This window comes from Lagopus leucura, unplaced genomic scaffold (assembly GCF_019238085.1).
Source record: "Lagopus leucura isolate 7727_CA_CO unplaced genomic scaffold, USGS_WTPT01 Super-Scaffold_73, whole genome shotgun sequence".
NCBI classification, from domain to species: domain Eukaryota; kingdom Metazoa; phylum Chordata; class Aves; order Galliformes; family Phasianidae; genus Lagopus; species Lagopus leucura.
This window is the reverse complement of record NW_024962252.1, coordinates 95,162,239-95,183,696: the sequence shown is the minus strand read 5'-3', so window position 1 is coordinate 95,183,696 and position 21,458 is coordinate 95,162,239. Positions and strand designations below refer to the sequence as shown.

At 41.7% G+C, this 21,458-nt stretch overlaps 1 protein-coding gene across 3 annotated transcripts in view; it reads left to right on the top strand.

The window, feature by feature from the left end:
* PELI1 (pellino E3 ubiquitin protein ligase 1) overlaps nt 1-21,458 on the top strand; it is a 44,023-nt gene that overhangs the window by 19,981 nt on the left and 2,584 nt on the right. For 2 of the 3 annotated variants that reach the window (XM_042892204.1, XM_042892188.1), the window contains 5 exons: nt 14,941-15,085; nt 15,534-15,663; nt 18,075-18,176; nt 20,138-20,335; nt 20,445-20,633. In XM_042892204.1, coding sequence (XP_042748138.1) covers nt 15,015-15,085; nt 15,534-15,663; nt 18,075-18,176; nt 20,138-20,335; nt 20,445-20,633 — 690 coding nt within the window. In that variant the 5' untranslated portion in view covers nt 14,941-15,014. Of the gene's footprint in view, nt 1-855; nt 919-14,940; nt 15,086-15,533; nt 15,664-18,074; nt 18,177-20,137; nt 20,336-20,444; nt 20,634-21,458 lie in introns of those variants that run through there. The other variant, XM_042892196.1, reaches the window with a different exon arrangement.

Genomic DNA, 21,458 nt, shown 5'->3' with positions numbered 1-21,458 from the left:
ATGCTTCTGCTCTGCAAGATAGAATATGCATTGATGGTAACGTGCTGTACTTAAATCAACGAAGGGCGTTCCTGGTTCACCTCAGGAGGAGGCACACAAATTTCTAAGAGTGGAACAGGACTTCATAAGAGGTGCGTGCTATGCTCATCCAATAGCTAAGGATGACTCAAGCCATGGGAAATGCTTCTTGCAGTGTGATTTATAGCTTCTGTGACTAGGTTCTTGCAGCTTCAGCAATGGATTGCTCCACAGTTGCCTAAGCCACACCATGGCTGTTGGATGACCACCGTTGTAGATACGGCAGATCTTTTTGGAAGGAGAGTTTAGCTCAAGATTCTATTTGGGGCTCTTTTACTTGCTGTCCTGCAAATCTAATTATCCTCTCCTGACCCCTTCCAGAAGTGATCAGTATGGTTCATAAAGCTGCACCATCTACCCTTCACGTTAAAACAGCATGAGATAGAGCAAAGAGTTCTCTGAACACTCTAACAATGGACCTTTGTTTGCTTGGCCCTTGAAATAATTTTCTTCTTGCCATTAGGCACCACTCAGTAGTGCAGGGAATTAGGTCATTTCCTTCCCTCCTCCTCTTCCTGCAGATTACTCGATTAACGTTTCTATTGTATACTCTTAATTAGCATGTTCTTGGCTTCGGGCTGCTTTCACCCCTTAATCTCCTTAAAACACTGTAGTATGACTTTATTAACTATATAACATGGGAATTCCTTGCGCAGAGATTACGCGTGGTGTAACACAATGAAAGATTAATGGGACTGGTAAGCCAGTAATCTTCCATCCTTTCTTTTTACCCTGTATACCCGTAATGGAGCCAATACTTTCCAGTGCATGGGAATTGTCTTTTTTGGAGTATCATCAGCTCTGATCATAGCTCAGTCTCTGACTCCATGGGAAACAGAGGTAAGGTGGTGGATAGTGCATGTTTGGCATTCAGTGTTGAATGTATTTCCCCTTGGGGCTGCTACAGACCTTGTTCTTCCAAGTTTTTGCTCTTACTGTTTCCTGTAGTCCCTTTTTCCTCATTATCTTATGTGCAATGATTTTGAGCATTTATCCTCTGTTGGGCTTTAGTTTCACTCCCTGTCTATTTACTTAAATAAAATTATCGACAGTCATGTGTTTAAAATGTCTTTTTTGAAGCATTAGGATCAGGTGAACTCTAGGATGAGACATTTTCTACTCTGCTTTCTCAGCTGTCCACATGTTAGTGGACATAGCATTGCCCTTTATCCATGACTGCAAGTCTGTCTTTTTTAACGTACAGGTAGAAGTACATTCCTCTTAAAAGCTCATTTTGAATGTCATGTGGAATCACGTAATCATATCAAACTGTACAGCATCTGCTTGTGAGTCAGATAGAAGAACATGACGATTACAGCCCTTTTTCTTTAACAACTTCAAGAAAAGAACCTCCCCTGCATTTAAGCATCACTTCATGAAATTAGCAATGATATCTTGGGCTGCAGATTTCATTGTTTTGATCTAGCATGGTTGGCAGCATCTCTTTTTTGGGGGAAGTCAGAGTGTGCCTGGTGAGAGCACACAAGGCATTTGCTTCCAGTCCTCGAAGCAGAGCACAGTTCTTATTTGAAGTAGAAGTCATTAGACCTTCTCTTAATAGGAGTCAAGAACAGAGGAGAGAAGAGCATGGCTAATGAATAAACACAGGCAAGGAAATGGTATTTTAGAACTCAGGGTGAGGTTTTTGTCCAGCCACTTAAGTGTGCTGGAGTAAAATAAACCCAGATAGCCCCCTGCTTTAAGTTAGAGCATGATGAGCTGTGAAATGGAATTGTGAAGCGTATGGCTGCTAGAAGACTATCCTCAGAAACAGGTCATAGATAACGGGGGGTAGATGGGATGTAGGGATGTTAATGGGGATTGTTACCTGTGGGATGCTGGGTTGACCAAGTAAAAGATACATCCAAACCTGCAGTTGCTCATTCTCCAACTTTTATGGCTGCAGCATGAGGTAATCCACAGGTTTATTAACCTGGGCTCTGTTAAATGAAGAAAGAAAATAAAGCTCTTGGAAGCCAATTAACATTAAGTTCTGCTTTTCAGACTGAACTCTTTTGAAACAGTGCTACTCGAGCCTTGTGACCTTTGTGAGAAAAGTAATCCAATCTAGAAATGTTTGTGTCAATGTAACTGATCACTGCAGTTAAATGAATGCACTGCTACAGAGCACCTTTAGTATCTTTTGTTGCCATGCCTGTATGTGTAGTGATGCCAATGCAGTTACGATGTTTTAGGGATTGCTTGTTTGTTTTTTGAACAGCCATCGTTAATATTAAAGCTCTTAGCCTTATGCGGGCCAGGGCAAAGTGTAAAATACTTGAAGATGATTGGGATTAGACAGCTCTTCCACCGTAATGCAAGGTGCCATTTGAAGGCTTTACTTCATTTCTTATCACTGAAAAGGCTAGGCTTGTGCACCACAAGAGTGAGAGCACTGATTTTGGCAGCGGAATGGGAGAGGGACCAAGTTTGAACCTCAGGATGTGGCTCAATGAGTCGCTGCCAGGCATTTACTGATGAGATTCACTTGGAGGGTTCTGATCTTGTCACTGGCATTGTGCAGCTTGTTTGTAGAGTTAACTCACAAATGGATTTAAGAAATAATTTGAGTTAAAGTAGTTGGAGTCTGTGTTGATTTATTTTTTTTTAATTGCTTTATCAGTTTGGTAATCTGATAGCTGTGATGATGGCCATGCCATCTGAGAGCAGTATTGAGCAGCATGTGCTCTTTGGTGGCCAGAAGCCGAGAGCAAAGTGGGAATGATAGAATTTGCACATTGGTGCTTCTTCAAAGTGCTCCTCTGTGTTTGGTGATTATGACTCAGTCACTTCTGCTGTGCTTAGTAATCCGTGATGGGGTGGGAGGGAGCATCATTGAGCCTCCAAACAGCTTTATTATCCAGAATATCTCTGTGGCAGGGAGTTCTGAAGTTTAGTTTTTCAAGTGACAAGACCACGTACCAGCACAGCCTTACAGTATTACTTTGAGGAAGGTTAGCTGTGGAGTACAGGTGGAGGAGAGAGGAAAAAATCCTAAGCATTGACTTCATTCTCAGCAGTGAAGCTTGCATATATGGAGTTGCAACTTGTGCTGCATTATGGCATTATGAACCAAAAGGTAGTTTGGCAGTGCTTAGCTCTAGGTGCTCCCATCTAATGCACTTCCCCATCAGGCCTTCAGTTCTGCTGCTACAGCTGTTTGCACAGCCGTGCTGTGAGCTGAATTGGGAAACAGATCCAGCTGAAAAACAATAAAGCGGGTAAAGGAACTTTTGAAAATGCAGACAGCTTTGCTGTGAAGCAGATCAAGTAAACCAATCCACGAAGCTGTGCTTGCAAAATTGCAGTGGTGAGCTGTGCTATTGGAAAAAGCAGCAGAAATATCATCAACAAACTTGTTTGAAAAACAGACAAAATCCACCAACTCTTTTAAACAAAAATATCAGCAGCCTGGGGGGCCTGATGGATGAAAAACTTAACATGAACCAGCAGTGTGCTCTTGCAGCTTGGAAAGAAAGCAAATGGAATCCTGGGCTCCATCAGAAGGGGGTGGCCAGCAGGGACAGGGAGGTGATTGTCCCTCCCTACTCTGCTCTTGTGAGGCCTCATCTGCAGTGCTGTATCCAGGTCTGGAGCCCCTCGTACAAGAAAGACAGGGAGCTGTTGGAGAGGGTGCAGAAAAGAGCCACAGAGATGATCAGGGGGCTGGAGCACCTCCCCTACGAAGACAGGCTGAGGAGCTGGGCTTGTTCAGCCTGGGGAAGATAAGGCTACAGGGTGACCTCATTGCAGCCTTTCAGTACCTAAAGGGAGCCTACAAACAGGAGGGGAATCAACTCTTTGAAAGGGTAGATAACTGCAGGACAAGGGGAAGTGGTTTGAAGTTGAGGGAGGGAAGATTTAGGTTGGATGTCAGGGGGAAGTTCTTTACAGAGAGATTGGTAAGGTGCTGGAGCAGCTGCCCAGAGAGGCTGTGGATGCCCCATCCCTAGAGGTGTTGGATGGGGCCCTGAGCTGCATGGTCTAGTATTAAATGGGGAGGTTGGTGGCCCTGTATGTGGCAGGGGGGTTGTAGATTTGTGATCCTTGAGGTCCCTTCCTGTCCTGCCCAATGCGGTGATTCTATAGCACAGACAGATTTGGTTATGCCAGTCATCAGCCTGAGTGCACCTCATTTGAGCCAGGGTAACTGTGTAACTGCTTACTTCATCACAACTACATTGTAAAATGATGTAAATGTTTAACTGCTGTGCTGGATCTTACAGCAGAGGAAGAAGGTTGGCTTGATCAGTTCTGTGAGGTGATGACTTGGAAGCTGTTGTAACTCAGTCACCATTTTACGCTTCAGGCATTTAAATGATCCAACCCACTGGCTTGCTGCAGTGATTTCAGAACCTGATCTGGTGCATGCAGATTTACCTTTCTGGATGTGCATCCTGTAGGAACAAGCTGTTGCAGCAGCATTGGCCAGATGAGTCCAATATCCAAAAGCAGCTGTGTGCAGGTATGTTGTGCATCTAGGACTCCAGTGGCTAAAACCAGGCTGGCAATACCTGAAGACTTTCTTCTGTTTTAATTCTTAGTGTATTAAGAAATTGCTTTGTGTAGGAGGTGAGAAAAGCTAGCTGGGCTAATAAGTGATGATTTAAATGAAAAAGAAAGGTATAGCATGCACGGGTACAGTTATGTAAGAGGAGCTGAGAAGGAAATAGAACAGTGATTCTCAGAGAGCCTAAACTGAAGAACTGCTGAGGAACTGGGCTGCAGGATAGCTTTCAACACACCCTCTAGTTCCTTTTTTCCTTTTTGGGGCTGGAGAGTGATGAATTTATGGCATGACAAGCAGGATGCAGGCTGTGACTTCAGCCAATGGTGCGCAGCGCGGTGGTGTTTACCTAGCTGACGTAAGGCAGGGCCAGCCCCTGTTTAGTCAGAATGCTTACCCACTGCCGAAGTAAAAGCACACAGCAGAGGCACTCAGTCTGACAGTTGCTGGGATTTAAGTTGGTGGATTTTGTCTGTCTTTTAAAGAAGATACAAGATTTTTTTTTCTTCTCCACGGAGTAGAAATCTTGAAAGAACAGAAGAATACTGGTAAGTTCCCTCTGTGCCATCTCTTGTATGTTCTAACGTTGTGTTTCAGTCTTTTGTAATAGCCTCCTCAGTTGCATGGTTCTCCAGAAGGCACCTGAAAGTCAGTTTGGTGATGTGGCTGAGGGGAAATCTGAGAGCAGGCAACGTTTGTGAGCTGCTTCCCCACCTCAAATAGGAAGAGATGCTCAAAGTGCTGCTTGTTCAGGAGTCAGTTGCTTCTCATTTGCAGGTGCAAAGCAAGATGCCTATTATGAAATTGTACCAAGGGGGATTTCTCACAGAGCTGTTAAATGTCACTGTTGCCTAAACCGAAAGAGGCTTCGGTGCAATTGTAACTCTAATGTTTGCAAGGTGAAATGATAGGCTGTGTGGAAAAGCTTTAGCGTAATACAAGCATCTGTGTAGCTGCTGTTTTGGTGCACAAACTGCTTCGTCAGGAAGTCAGAAGCTCAGAAAGCAAAACAGTAATGTTCAGGTCTGTGGAGCAAGATGTCATTGTGGTTTTGTGCAAGTGCAGGGTTCTCAGCTACTTCAGGTGCTCTGTACAGTAGGTGTCCTGTGCTCAACCATCAAAGCGTAACAAGCTCCATCTGTTTGTGTAGTGGCCCTTTTAAAAATGGAACACCTATATTTTGGTACAAACTCTTAATCTGTACAGGGAAGTTGAATTGCTGCGAGTGTTGAGACTACTTATTTTTGAGGTAATAGTGTGTAATTTGTCTGAGGGCAATGAGGAGCGGGGATTCTAAGGGATCCTGAGTGCAGAGCTCCATGTCAAACCATTAGACTTTACTTCTCCCACTTCATACTGGCACTGTACAAAGTTTTTCATTTCCTGCTTCTACTTTGACCAAGCACTCTGAAGATATAAATAGACAGTGCCGTGGTTAATGAGCACATAACATTGTTTTATCAGCATGCCTGTTATACTGTTTTATGGCTTGTATAAATGATTTCATACCCAGATTTTCAAATAAAAAACTCCCTTTTTGAAATTATACAGAGTGTGTAGTAACTGTCACAGTGCAAGTGCAACCAATCTGCAAGCTGATCTCTGTAAGTAGCTTGTACAAATAACTTTTGTCTGGTGGCTCAGCCAACACAGCCAGTGCATCCTGCAGTTAGTTACTCTAGTGCTCAGAGTATTAAGAAAGGAAAGCTTTCTTAATAGTAACCAGTAAGTTAACACTGAGCTTTTATGCTTTGTCACTGGTTTCTGACAGCTGACTTGGTGCACATGGGTGATAAGGGTGCGTTGGAAAGGCACCAATTTCACTGGTAAAGAGCCTTTTCTTGCTAATTAAGGTTATGGATAATATTGCAGTGACAGCTTTAAAATAGCCACCCTGTGCTAAAAGACAAATGTTTTCAGCTTCCCACATGCAGTCTGAATTACATCAGCTATAATCTGTAGGAGGATATCATGGTTTCCTCAAGGGAGGATCAGCTGTTACTTTTCGTAACTGAAAAAAATGCTGGATTTTTTTTTTTGAGAATATTTTCAGAATTGATTTTTGTCAAACTGTTAAGTTGGATCATTAGCTGTTACATAACTCCTTCAGTTTTAATATGCCTGACCCTGCTCTGATCCCATCAGTGGCAATTCAGAATAACGCAACTGAAGGTAGCAGAGGTCTGATTGAAATCAGGCCTCTGTACTTAGATTTTCCATCTTCTGAAGAAGAATATGATTTTTGAGCACCATCGTGAAGTACAGGTTTTCATATAGGCACTTATAATAGAAGCCTTGTTCTAAAATGTTTGCCTGAACAAGTGCTTGTACTCTCAGTATTGTTTCTGAGCTTCATAAAATTGCTAAGAGCTGCTTTGGTTTGCCTCTGTGATGGAAGCAGCACTTGAGGCAGCATGCTGTATGGCAACCTAACTAAATTGCTGTTTCTCTCACTGGAAAAGGTTGGCTGTAGTCTTGGTGCACAGTGGTAGATATGCTCTTGTGTGTCAAATTAATGCCCTTTTGGAGTTGTCTATAGGCAATATGGTTTTTTTCCCGCGTGCTAAGACTCTTGTATGACATGTTTCCAGGATTACCAGTCTACCAACAGCAGATGCTGGTGATAAAAAGATGCTTGCATTCTGTTTAGGAGAATGAAAAATCCCTGCATTGAGACTTCACTGATGTTTTCAAGACAGAGCAGCAGACAGTTGTTTGCACTGTTTTGTGCTTGGTATCCTAAGTGGGAGAGGCTGCTTCCTGGTTTCAGGATTTGGCCTTGTTGTCTTTTCAGTGCTTTTATATCATAAAGTGCTCTTGTGTATATAGTGGATGACTAAGCTTATTCAGAGGTTAGAAAAAGCAGACAATATAGAGTAAGGAAAGGAAGCCATTCAAAAGCAGGTCTGGGCTAAATTTCCACGCTCCTGAGGCTTTTTCTGCACCTTTTTTTAGGTGCTTAAGCATTTCTTTTCCTAGAAAGGAGGGGAAATTTAATGACCCTACTGTAGAAAGGAAAAATAGCACTACTGATCTGAAGTGACAGTGCAACTTGAATACTTAACAGCTGTTTTGCTGTACCTTTCCTATGCATCTGCAGTGCTGTAGAAAGAATCTGACTGATCTAGAAAGTGAAATTTAATTAAACTTGCTGAACCTAAAGTTCCAGGTATGTGTGTGAAGGAAGCATGAGCTTGTTTTCAACTGGGAACTGGGTGAAGAGTGGAAACTATAGCTTATAAACATGAAACACTCTCCTGTGACTTATGTGCTCTTTTTACTGGATTGACTGCCTGGGTAAAAAATAAATAAATAGAAGCTTTTAAAAAGAAGTCAATTGAAGGAGAGTAACTTCACAGTGATGATTTAACCATCTCATACAAGAAAGTGATTTCCCACTCTCTGCCTGCCCTCAGAGCCATCGTGGTGCAAGGAACTGATTCCTTGCTGCTCACATAGAAGAGTAGGGGCATTATCAGTATCAGGAAAGTGACACTAATTCCAAAGACAAGAACATCTGTTTCAGAAAACAGGCGGTCACTTTGAAATGTGACGACCTGTGAAGGTACTGATGTTTCAAGACTGAGTTACAAGCCACTCACACAGAGTGATTCTATGTGATGATCCAAAATGTGCTGCTACTCCTGTTATTTTGTGTGTAGTGCTGTAAACTACTGCGCTAACAGCCATGTTTCCAAATCCAGCAGCCTCGACTTCATAGAACTTCTAATCAAGCAAGAAGCTGGTCTGCTGGAGATTGCTTCTTTTACATCTCTCCAGTTGCTTCTTGCCTCTCTGTTCTTTTGCGCTTGCAAACGTCTTCATCTTGAGGGACAAGCATTATGCACCAGACCTCTTGTGTCATGGTTACCTTAACTTTGATGTTCCAGTCCTTTGAACGTACAAGTCAGGGTTTATCTTTGAAGGGTTAAGGAGCACTTGTGCTTTAGTTGGCTCTTGAGATGGTGCTGGGTTTCCTAAAATGGGGTTCTAGAACTAGAATTAGGTTGGGAGGTTGTGTGCTCCAGTCTCTCTGCTGTCTATGTGGGGCAGCCCTAGATCAGGTTATTCAGGGCTGTGTGCTGCTGAGCTTTCAATATTTCCAATTCCTCAATGGAGATCTTTCAGCTGCTCAGGACTTTTTGTTTTACCCCTAATTGCTCATCATAATTTCCTGTGTTTGCAGCTTATTTGTTGCCTCCTATTTCCATCACTGCATACCTGTGAGAAGAGTTGGGTTATGTTTTGTCCGTATCCTCTCTGACTTAAAGCAGAACTGCTGAGTGAAGAGCTGCATATGACAGTTGCAAGGGTTGTAAATGGAGAACTACAAATAGCAAACTGTATAAAAAATGAGTAGCTAAGCTGTCTTGTGCTTTATTTCTGTAAGGAAAAAAAAACCCCAAACCCTAGAATATGTAGATACAGAACATAATGATAATATAAAAATGGAAAAATATTCATCTTTTGCATCTGAATCAGCATATTTTTAATTTCCTCATTGACAGAGGACTTTTTATGCAATTTTTTTTTTTTTTTTAATGCAGTATTTTAGAAAAGGGCTAGTCTGGCACTAGCTACAGTTGCTAACAGCCTATAATGCTGGCTCTGTGTTTAGAAAATGATGGTAATTTATTACAAAGAGACTTTTATTCTAGTATTTTTAGCTCACAGCAGAGTGTTTAATGAATCTCTGCTTGGACTCATTGAATTTATGTTCTCCCTTCCCCCTACCCCGTTTTAACCATTAATATACTAGTATGCTTGCTGCAGTTTTAAAAACCGTTCTTGGTCTACTAAATAGCAAGCTTATTCACAAGGTGCTGTGCCCCAGTGCAAACAGGATTGGAAGGCTTTCTATAGAAGCCAGTACAGACTAATTATGAATGTAGTCTCATGATCAGGAAAGACAGAGGAATGGTTGAACGTAGCTGGTAAGTTAAAGCTGGTAGTTCAACCAAAATTCATTACATCTCTGGATTCCCCACTGGAAATGGTTTGTTCTGAGAGCGTAGATTCTTGTAACTTGCCTCTGTTTTCATTCTGTTTTCATGTGCCCAAAGGCTTAAACCTTGAGGTAGTAAGTGAAGACAAATGTCAGATCATAGAGTGGCTTAGGTTGGAAGGGATCTTAAAGATCACCAAGCTCCAGCCCACCTGCTGAGGCAGATCAAGCTGCCCATGGTCCCATCCAACGTGGCCTCAAACACCTTCAGGGGTCGGGGGGGCATCCACAGCTTCTCTGCATGATATGCCTCACCACATTCTGTGTAGGGAATTTCTTCCGAACATCTAACCTACGTTTCTCCTCTTACTTTAAAGCCGTTCCCCACTTTTCCTATTGCTATCAGACCATGTAACAAATCAGTTTCCCTCCTGCTTATAAGCTCTTTTCAAGTACTTGAAGAATGCAGTGAGGTCTCTCCAAAGCCTCCTCTGGGATGAATAAGTTCAGCTCCCTCAGCCTGTCTTCTTAGGAGTGGTTCTCCAGCCCTCTGAGCAACTTTGTGGCCCTCCTCTGGTCCTGCTCCCACAACTCTACATCTTTCCTTTACTCAGGGCCTCAGGCTTGGATGCAGTACTGCAGGTGGGTCCTCACAAGGATGGAGCAGAGGGGGGCAGTCCCCCTCCCTCACCTTGCTGCCACCCTCCGTTGATGCAGCCCAGGACGCTGTTGGCCTTCTGGTTCTCAAGTTCAGGTTCACACTGCTGTTCATATCCAACTTTTCATTGGCCAGGACCCTCAAGTCCTTCTCTGTAGGACTCTTCTCAGTGAGTTCTTTTCCCAGTCTGTATGCACTGCCCCAACCCAAGTACAACACCTTGCACTTGGCCTTGTTGAACATTATTAGGTTCACATGGGCCCACTTCTCAAGTCTGTGGCATCCCTTCCTTCTGTTGTGTCAACTGCACTGCTCAGCTTGGTGTCATCAGCAAACTTGCTGAGGATGCACTCAATCCCATCGTCTGTCAGTGATAAGGAAGTTAAAGAGTGCCAGTCCCAAGATGGATTGCTGAAGGACTTGTGCCCCGACACCTGGACAAAGAGCTGTTGACCACAACCCTGACATTCCTGGCACAGATCCTGATGTTCAGTTGGACTTGAACTGATGTATGTATGTCTCTAAGTGGCTGAAGGCATGTTAGATTGGCAGTGCTTAGTGAGTCTGAGCCTGTTCATTATTACATGCTGCAGCAGCACATGGCTTGCTAGGTCTGTCTCCAGATTCAGAGACTGGTTTTTGAATGTTACAGGACAGAGGACAATGATAAGGCTTTTCCTTCTATACAAATGTTGTCCGAAGTATGTGGCTTGCTTTCTGCAATAGCAGCCTTTGCCCTGTGTGACTCAAGTGAGTATTTAAGAACAAAAAGGTTGGTAGGAAACTGGGTTTCCGTTCCTAAACCAAATTCAAAGTATGTTTTCAGTTTAGATGTCAACTCTTTCCACTGCCTCAAAACAACTACCTGTAGGATGACAATCATAGAATGGCTTGGGTTGGAGCGGCCCGTAAAGATCATCTAGTTCTAACTCCCTGCTGTGGGCAGGGTTGCCAGCCATCTAACATGGCCTTTAGCAGCTGCAGGGAGGGGGCATCCACAGCTTCTCTGGGCAAGCTGTTCCAATGCCTCATGCCATGCATGGCAGTATTGTGCAAGTTACCTTCCACAGTCTTTCTCCTGGCTGCAGAGAAACCAGTTTTAAGAACAACAAAGTGTTGTTTATGAGTTCTTCCTATTCTGTTTTCCTGCTTTAAGACTGAAAGATGCTAACTGGTACTCATCATATTTTTGTGCTAACAGCAAAGATGTGCTTGCTGAGCAGCACCTCTTACCAATTCAAGTAGTGCCTTTTCTGATTATTTGTGTGTGTGTGTGTGTGTGTGTGTGTGTGTGTGGAAGTTACTTTACTCACAAATTCTCTTTAATTTTATGGTGGAGGACTGTGTTCAAGGATGTTGAAGGAGTTTTAAAGTAGTCTCTTGTTCTGGGACTATCCCAACAATGACAAATCCACTGATGGGCAGATACACCACTTCCAAATTAAAGGTCATGGCAAAAAGCTAACTTGCTTGTCTTCAGTTCAAGCAGCCAGTTGCTCAGTTGTTCTTGGATACTACAGCACCAGGTTGACTTTTTGATGTATTTAATTAGCTTTTCATAGCACTTCCATGAAGTCTGATATAGTATTCTAGAAATAAAAGCCAGGCAGGTCATTCTGTAAGAACAAAAGACCCATTACTGTAAAACTTAGTGATTTCTTCCAGGCAGCTCAAGAGCATTCTGTTCTGTAAGTTCCTGTATGCTGTATCCAGCTTTAAAAGATCCACAGGCCTTCTCTGTTTCAGGAGTGGGGTGGTTATCCTGTGGCCCAATCGACTCATAACAAATGAGTTGCAACTGGAGTAGTCTTGTGAACCTCATAGGAAGAACTTGATCAGCATTTATTATTTCCAGGAGGAAAAAATGTCTTTGTTGTGAGCACAGTGCATTGAGCAGATCATACAGTGTGAGAAGTAGCTTTTGCATTGCATGGAATTGCTAAGGGGTTCTGAATTTGGTAGGTGCCTGAACTGAAGTTACTGTGTTAGTAGTTAGAAGAGTGGCTTGTGCAGCCTGTGGAGGTTCTGACGTACTTGAGAAAAAAATCAAGTTCTAGCATTCAAGCCATGTTTTTGAAAAATGTGGAAGCAAGCTGTTGTATCATTTGGAGCTCTGGAATTACATTTCTGGGACCTTCATTGGGTCAAATAAGAAGTGGGTTTCTGCTGTCTGTGCTGCTCCTGGAATAAACCTGCTTGGGTTTATTTAAACGTGAAACAACAAAGGAAGGAGCATTAGTGGGAGCTGAGTGTCAGATGCTTGACGCTTTCTTGTATTAAGACTTGTTGCACAGCTAAAGCAGGCACGTGAGCTTCTCTCCCTTTTTGGTTTCTGCTCTGTCAGCTCTTAAGAAGAGGTCACTGGCCACCAATTTGGGTGGTGCTTTCAAGTAGAGTCTCCCTTAATTGTTCATGTGCAATTACTTTTACCAAGACTCAGAAGCTGCCTGACTTGGAGATGCCTTTTGTTTCTTTAGCCTTCCATGAAGTTGTTCACTCAGCTGGGGAAGTTTTTTGCACTAGTGTTAGAGCTTAACATTATTTTTACTGCTTGCCTCCTCCCTTTCTCTGTGTGAATTGATGAGCTCTTTTTCCTGAATGTAGAGTAGGATGGGTACTACTCAAGTTCTTTTCTGTCTTTTTTTGTGGCATTTACTGTGCTGCTTGCTAGTAGATGGCATTACAGATTTCATAGTGGTTCTTCTCAGTTGTTAAATGTTAATTCAAAGGACAGACACTGCGTGCTTTAGCAAAGAGATGTGAAGTGCTGCATGTGAATATGTGATGACCAAGTTGAAATTACTCCTATGTGGAGAAGATTGAAGTGAGTGCAAAAGACTGGTGTGGAGATTCAAGAGGAAAACAGGTTAATTGTTTAGGGAGGAGATGAAATCATTAGAAACTGGGTTTTGAAGACAACGTGAGTAACTCTAATGCAAGGAAACTTTAAAGCAAAACAAATGCTGAAATACTGAATTTGATGGTACAAATACTTCACAAAAAATTATCTGTATATGAACATAAGGATATAGATTTCTACTGACTTAAGTAGAAATATTTGATGAAAATACATGCTGCTTATTACAAAATGAAAATACGGGAGAGCAGGCAGGAGACATGCTGTGTGGTAGTGCAGTACAGATCAGGTTTAGTAGGATGCACTTGTACATCTAGCAGTGGGTCAGGATTGTGCTAACGTTACATGTGTGCTAAACGAAGGCTTTATTTAACTTATAGTTTCAAGTACTGCATAGTCCAGAGTACCCAGGCTGAGAGCAAGGAGAAAAAAGATGGAGGAAAAAAGAATAAAGGTAGATGAAAGGTTTCGGTTTAGTCTTCTGCTGCAATGACTGCAGAACACAGCCAGAAGTTGGGAGAACAGTAAGATGTGTGTAGCCCTCCTGAGTACATGGGATAGCATTCAAGGGGGCATTAAGGAACATACTGATTTCTGAGATAACATTGTGGCTGGTTGCAAGTAGGGGGTCGGTCTGTCTGTGCTGAATGAGGAGGTGCTAGCTCGAGAAGGGCCACTGAAGGCCAGGCTCCTGCACGGTGGAGCAAAGAGAACTGAGGGTAGAGATGGGTCAGTGAAGGTGTCTTTGTTCCAGGTGCTGAACAAATGTGAGCACGATGGTCACGTTTTCTTCTCTATTAGGGCATATGGTGGAGGGTAGAATGACACAGTGGTGTCTTTTCTGCATGACATCTACTTCCAGGCAGAAGAAAGCAGAAATACAACATCATTGTCACGATTAAAGTGGATGACAGGATATGAGAAATGTTGTGTGGGCCAAAAATGTTTGCTTGAATGGAAGGCAGAATATTAACAATCAGTTCATAACCAAAAGTGCAGAACTAAAAAGCTTAATGGTTTTATGAGTCCGTAGGAAAGCTTGGTCTGGAAGAACCAAGGGAATAGTCTTGTTTCTTTTAAGTGAAAGCTTCAAACGGGCTGCTGTCGGCTTTATTTGATATGAAACAAGTGCTGTGATGGGTACGCTTCCTCTGGAGCATCCTCCTCTTTGTAGGAGTTGGGTCAGTGTCTGGAAACGTTACTAGTGAGAAGGTGTAAAGAATGGTGGTATGCAGTGATCCTGAAAACAAAATAGGACCAAAAAGTGCACTCCAGGAAACCACTCTCATAAAGAATTGCTCATAATTTTTACTGGAGATTTGTTTCAAACAGCTGTTTGCATCACTTCTTTCTCTGCTCAGGCACAGGTCACATTGCACACCCCAAATTCATATGGTAGACTCGATATGTAGTTGTATGACAACTTTCTCCAATCTGCCTACCCAGAACTTTTTTGGAAAGCTCTGAATCAGATACTTTCCATGAGGACTTGAAGCTCTTTGGTTAATGCACCAGTCTTGTTTTTCCTTTCAATTTGATCCTTGTCAGATTCTGCTTCTTGATAGCTGAACGAAACATGCTCAGTGAAGCTATATACAATTTATACTAAAATTTTACTAGAATAAAGCGTAAATGGAAACAATGTTTTATCAAGGCTGAATGGGAATTTTCTAAAAACACTCATCTGCTCATGTAATTGTTGCAGGCAGCACAGCCTGAATTGATGTATCTGCGTGTGATCTTTTTGAAGTTATTTCAAGCAAAGCCAAAACATGGGAAAACACCAGGTGCAAAATAATGTACCTACTGTATCAGGAGGACCAAAAATAAGTGTGCAGGGTTGGTGTAATTGATGGATTTGAGTCTCTTACACTTCATTTTCTTTATTTTTACAGGAAATAATGAAAAAAGTGTGCCACAACTCTTGATCAGTGACCTGAAGTTTGAGAAGAAGTCACTAGCTAAGCTCATGTTTTCTCCTGATCAAGAAAATCATCCATCAAAAGCACCGGTGAAGTATGGTGAATTGATCGTTTTGGGGTAAGTGTTTATGTTTGCTGGAAGTGAGAATGAAGGTAGAATTTCAGAGCATGCTTAAAGCAGTTATCTGCAGGTTGCTGAGAGAGGTGATGTTATCATGCTACCTCTCACTTTCATACTGTGTCTTGAACTCCTTTCATATTTTATCTAGCAAGCATTGAAATGAATCCTTTCTACTTGTTGATAGTAGCTCTGAGATGAATCCTAGAGAGTATTCCTTGCTCTGTAGTCTTTGGGTGCATGTGCTGTAGTTCTGTAGGCATGTTTCAGTACTTCAGTTGCCTATTATCAGATTTAAATACATGTAACTAATTGGAGATCTGTACCTTTTTAATATTGTACTAGTTAAGAAGACTTTGTGTTTAGAATGAAATTTTATGTAGGTCTGCACCTCTTGAAGTTGTACGGAAATATGGACTTCATTATTTTTCTGTCCTTTCTTTTATAGGTACAATGGGTCACTCCCAAATGGAGATAGAGGAAGAAGAAAAAGTAGATTTGCTTTATTTAAAAGGCCCAAAGCAAACGGGGTGAAACCTAGCACTGTGCATATTGCCTGTACCCCTCAAGCAGCAAAGGTAAGCTTGATTAGCCAAGTAATAGCCCCACCAGGGGGATGCAGTGCTGGACCAGTTGCTCACCAATGCAAGTGAGCTGATTGGTGACATCAGGACAGGGGGCTGCCTGGACTGTAGTGACCATGCAGTGGTGAAATTTATTCTCGAGGGATATCAGGCAGGCAAAGAGTAAAATCAGGATGCTTAATTTTAGGAAAGCCAAATTCTATTTCTTCAAGGATTTAGTTAACAAAACTCCCTGGGAATCAGTTCTTAAGGGTAAGAGAGTGAAACAGACCAGTCAGATCTTAAAGGAAGCTTTCCTGTATGCATAAGAGCTTTCTATCACTGGGTGTAGGAAGGCAGAAAAGGAAGGCAATAGGCTGACATAACTGAACTGTGATGTGATCAAACTGGAGAGCAAGAAGAAAACGCACTAGCAGTGGAGGCAGGACAGGTAACCTAGGAGGAGTATAGGGATACTGCTAGGTTGTATGTATAGGGTTGGTGTCAGGAACACCAAAGTGCAACTGGAACTGGACTTGGCAAGGGGTGCAACAAAGGATAAGAAAGGCTTCTGTAGGTATATAATCTGGAAAAGGGAAGTTCAGGAGGGTATACCCTCTCTGATGGGCAACAGAGGCAGGCTATTAACAGTGGACAAGAAGAAAGCTGAGATATCCAACAACACTTTTGTATTGGTCAACAGGCAACAGACTCTTAAGCAGGACAAGGGGAAATGATTTCAAACTAAAAGAGGGAAGATACAGATTAGATGTAAGGAAGTTTTTTACAGTAAGGATAGTGAGGCACTGACATGGGTTGCCCAGGGAGGTGGTGGTGTCCTGTCCCTGGAGACCTTTGAGGTCAGGCTGGACAGGTCTCTGAGCATCTGAGCTATAAGAGTCCCTGTTCATTGCAGAGGTGTTGGACTAGATGGCCTCTAAGGGTCCTTTCCACTTGAAAAGATTCTAGGATTTGTGTGATTAAGTCTTGTTTCTGCTGGTGCTGTCTAAAGAATTCCAAGTGAAATCCATGCTGAGATGAAATAAAAAAAGCATGAAGTTCTGACTGTGAAAAGAATGATTCATGTTTATTCAAGGATTTTTGGTACCTGTCAGGTTTAGCAAGAAGCCATTCACAGTCTTTGACATACCCAGAATGAAAAATGCTTGTTTTTGAAACACGAACACTCAAGGCCCAGTCCTGTCATGTAAAACCTTTTATTTTGTTTTCCCTCCAAATTTGCTACAGACATTTGTTTCAAATTTCCTGTGTTTGCACTCATTCATGCTTTAGGGCTAAGCTTGCTTTGTATGAAGCTGATTTTGAAATGATCCTTGATCAAAGCTCTGTCTGTACTTCCTACTCAGTCCAGTGGGTAGGAGTTCCCTGAGATGAGGTGGTTTGGCAGGGCACATTTTTTGTGGCTGGTAACCAAGTTCAGAGTTCCCTTTAAGAAGCAGTGAAGAAATAGCCTAAGTCCTGAAGTTGAGTTGTACTTCATGTCAAAACTCAGGCTATTATAGGTAAGGTATTTACCATGAAATACTACTTTATTGTGGTATTTCAAGTGTATTGCAATTATGTTCAGTAAGAAGCAGATTGCTTCCACTAATACCAGTGGAATTCAAGAATGCATAAACATTCTAAGTTATTTAGAGATATTCAGTATGTTCAAAATCAGGCCCTTGGACAAATTCAGTACAGTTAAATATTTGATTCTGAAAATAATTCAGTGCTTAGAAATATTGATTCCTAGTTTAATACTATGCTGATTGTTTACGGTCTTCAAGTAATAAGTGCTATCTGGAAGCACTTCACAGAAGTTTGTTTGTTCAGATAGTTTTAGTTTTGCTTATGAAGCACTGCATAAATCTCTAGAATGAAAATCTAAACTCACTGAAGCCTAGGTTACTTTGCTACAGCATGTGTAAACTGGGTAAGAATTGATAGCACTGCTTGTAACTTCTTTGTCCATGTGGCTTATTAATCATCAGTGATTTTAATATGAACTCAGATATATATATATATATATATATATATATTTTTTTATAATGAATTCTGTAAGTTTTTATCACTTTGCTGTTGAGAAGTTCCGGCTGAATCCAGTTTCAGCCTTTGCACTCAGTTCTGTTCTTTGTGCTAAAGCCAGCTGTGCTTTAATATTAAGCATGACTAATAATCTGTCCTGATTACATTTATTTTGTGGCAGCGTGTGGTAAAGAGACCAGTTTGGTCTGTTGCTGAATCAATCCTACAGCTTTTTTTAATGGTGAGGACTGGTTTTTGTCAAGTCTAACTACAGGTGTGTCACTAATGAGCATCGCACTTAATGTGTTCATTGAGCAGAAAAGAGCCTGGCTATGTTGCTGCTGTATGTAGTAGATTTATTGTTCACTAGCGCAGTAACTTGTCTTTTCTTTCCACAGGCAATAAGCAATAAGGACCAACACAGCATATCTTACACTTTGTCTCGGGCCCAGACAGTAGTAGTTGAATATACCCATGACAGCAACACAGATATGTTCCAGGTACGTGAATTAAGTGATACCAGCACGTATTCTCACCTGTGTTGGTTCCAGTGAGACATTATCTCAATATGCTTTTCCTCTCAGATGTGAAACTGTTACTTTTGGCGCTTTATTCTTCAGAGATGTTTAATTCTGTTCATTCCCAAGGCCATCACATATACAAGGCTGTGCATCTGTGCATCTCTTTTAGGTTTACTTGGTCAGAGGCCAAATCTGTTTTTGCAACTAATGCACAGAATTATGGTTTTGCTGTTGACTGCCACTCAGTCACATAATTTTGTGAGGAGGGATGAGACACAGCTTAAGAGTAAAGTGCACAGTTCTCTGAAGCACTTGGAACTTTGCTTCCAGCATTCATGAATGGATTTGGGATCAGCCAGTAAGAGGGTAGAAGAAATGCAGTGTAAAAATACAGGAGAAACTTCTAACACAACCCCAGAAAAAAGCATAAATGGTGGGAAATGTTGAGAAAGGCCCACTTCTAGTGTACTATTAGTTTAGAATAACTTTGTAGGAGTTTCCTGTGTGTATGACATTGAACCACAAACACGTTTGCAGCTGTGTTCACTCATATCTTATTATTTCCTGTTTTTCTCAAAAGGGTTTTGTTTCAGATTTTGTTTTGTTTCTTCTAATTCCTGGACTGATAGCGCATTGATTTTCGTTGTACTTAATGTAAGGCAAGGGGTTCTGCTGTCACAGCATTTAACTGTGACGACATTGCAGAATCTAAGAAGGTAGGAGGTGTTGGTATGTGGTGAGGAAGCTGTGTGCAACTGCAAGTATCTCCAACAGCAAAAGGGCTGTAACAAACTAACTGCAGCATAAGCTGTAGTTTAAATGTTCTCTGTTCAGGCATGCTATGGCATGTATTCTGCTCTTAAATTGCCAGTGGTGATCTTTGTGTGCTGTTGGGTTATCCTGTCTAAGGGAAAGAAAAAAAAGAAAAACATATTCTGACAGAGCAGTTTCAGTCTCATGAAAGCTCTCTAGCCTTCACCAAAAACTACCTCAGGCTCTTTGTCTGCTGCCTAGCAGTTAATCAGTCTTAATATAACCAGCTATGTTTTAAGAGGCTTGAGAGCTCTGAAAGTGAGTGAAAGGTAATAATGTACAAGTGGGCTTAAAACCTGGCTATGGGGATGTTTGGGGTTGGGATATAACTCCTCTGTTTTGTAAAGAGGAAAGGACGAAAAAGCAGTCAAAAACATGCAACTGTATCAAAATTGGTAAAGTGTGTGAGACTGCAAATGTATTTTTCTTCCATACAACTAGAAAAGAGGGCACAACTACTCTGCAGCCTGCTGTTTCTAAGACCATTGTCTTAGAATCAGGCTTGTCTTAGAAATCAGGCTGCGGTCAGATGTTGTATCCCTGTTGTGTTAATATTAATGTAGCATCACGCTGCTCCAGCCACAACCATCTTGTACTTGGTCTTTCCTGACAGATGTGCTGCTGCTTAGTACCTCACTGGAGCTGCAGTTTCAGCTCATGTAATCTCCAGACATTTTTCTTACACCTGTACCTCCACCTAGTATGGCATTGCTCAGAATACTCTGGGCATGCAAAGTGTCTGAATACCACTTTTCCATTTGACTGCTTTGTCCCAGCTGTTCAGCTGCTGCTGCAGCTGATCCAGGTGACCTGAGTTTTAACTTCTCTGAGGAGACTTTCAATGGGAAATTATCTCAGTATTAGCTTAATTACATCTTTTTTTTTCCTCCTTCCTTCATTTGGCTGTACTCAACCTTTGGAATAACTTTGATCACATGAAGATAGAGAAAATAATTCAGATTAGGCTTCAGAAAACTAATCTCAAATTGATGGACCTAAGTGCTTCAAATTGGAATGCTATGATTTTTTAAAATCATTTCTAGATTGTTTTGGGCTTGAACATTAGTAGGTCTAAAGGCAAACATCTAAACAGCTTTTTTTTTTTTTTTTTTTATCCCTTTTTGCAGATTGGTAGATCAACAGAGAGCCCTATAGACTTTGTTGTGACAGATACGGTTCCTGGAAGTCAGAGTAATTCAGATACGCAGTCTGTGCAAAGCACTATATCAAGATTTGCCTGCAGAATCATATGTGAACGTAACCCTCCTTTTACAGCAAGAATATATGCTGCAGGATTTGACTCCTCGAAGAACATCTTTCTTGGGGTAAGGGAATTCTTTTTGTTCTCCCAAATCAGTGCAGGCTTATTTTTGATCTAATTTGAGCCTCTACTTCAGCCAAATTAGAAGTTCTCATTGAGGTTGTTTCTCTTAGGAGAAGGCTGCGAAGTGGAAGACTTCAGATGGGCAAATGGATGGACTAACCACAAATGGAGTTCTTGTTATGCATCCACGTAATGGATTTACAGAAGACTCCAAGCCAGGAGTATGGAGAGAGATATCTGTGTGTGGGAATGTGTTCAGCCTCCGTGAAACCAGATCAGCTCAGCAGAGGGGGAAAATGGTAAGAGCGGAGACCAGCGTTTAATGTAGCATGTTTAAGATGGGCACAGACACAAGTGATACAGTTTGGGCCTAAATAGAAGCCAGAATCTGCCTAATTCAGTGCATTTGTCACCTGTGCAATAAGCTGCATTGACTTATATCTTCCTCTGTTCACACATGAAAGGTTCTTGCTTGACCTGGAAAACTAAATCTGTCTCAGAAATAGTACTAAACTACAGATCGAGACTACTCTCCCCAGATGAGTTGGCACTCTAGTGTGCCCTTCTGCAAGATGTGATAATCGTGTTCGTGTTTTAAAGAGCATTTTCCTGATTCTTCCTTTTGTGTTCACGCTTTGAAGTTTCGTATGTTTCCCTTCTTAAAGAATAGAAAAGAATATTTATTGACACATGTTCTCTGTACCTGGATATTCATTTCTTTGTTTGCATTTTTTACCTTCCTCTTTGCTTCCAAAGCACTGGTGGTGACACTTTTAGGAGGTGATTAATTTTGGTATGACTTGAGTCTCTTAGCAAAAATAAATGTGCATGAATACTTTACTGGTGCATTTAACTAGGAATGCTGGCAGCTTATTTTTCTTGGGGAGAGCAAAGCCTTGTGTAAAGGTACAGAATCACAGTGTTGGAAAGGACCTACGAGATCACCTAGTCCAACTGGCCTTCCATTCCCCTTGATAGCACAAGCCACTTCACCATGTGTGAATGAAGCAGTCTAAAATACAATGGAGGACTCCACGTAATTTTTTAACGTACACCTTAATCTCTTAAGAAGTTTTCCTTAGAAAGAGGAGGAAGTGGCACTGGGTTCTGTGGAAGTCTTGCAT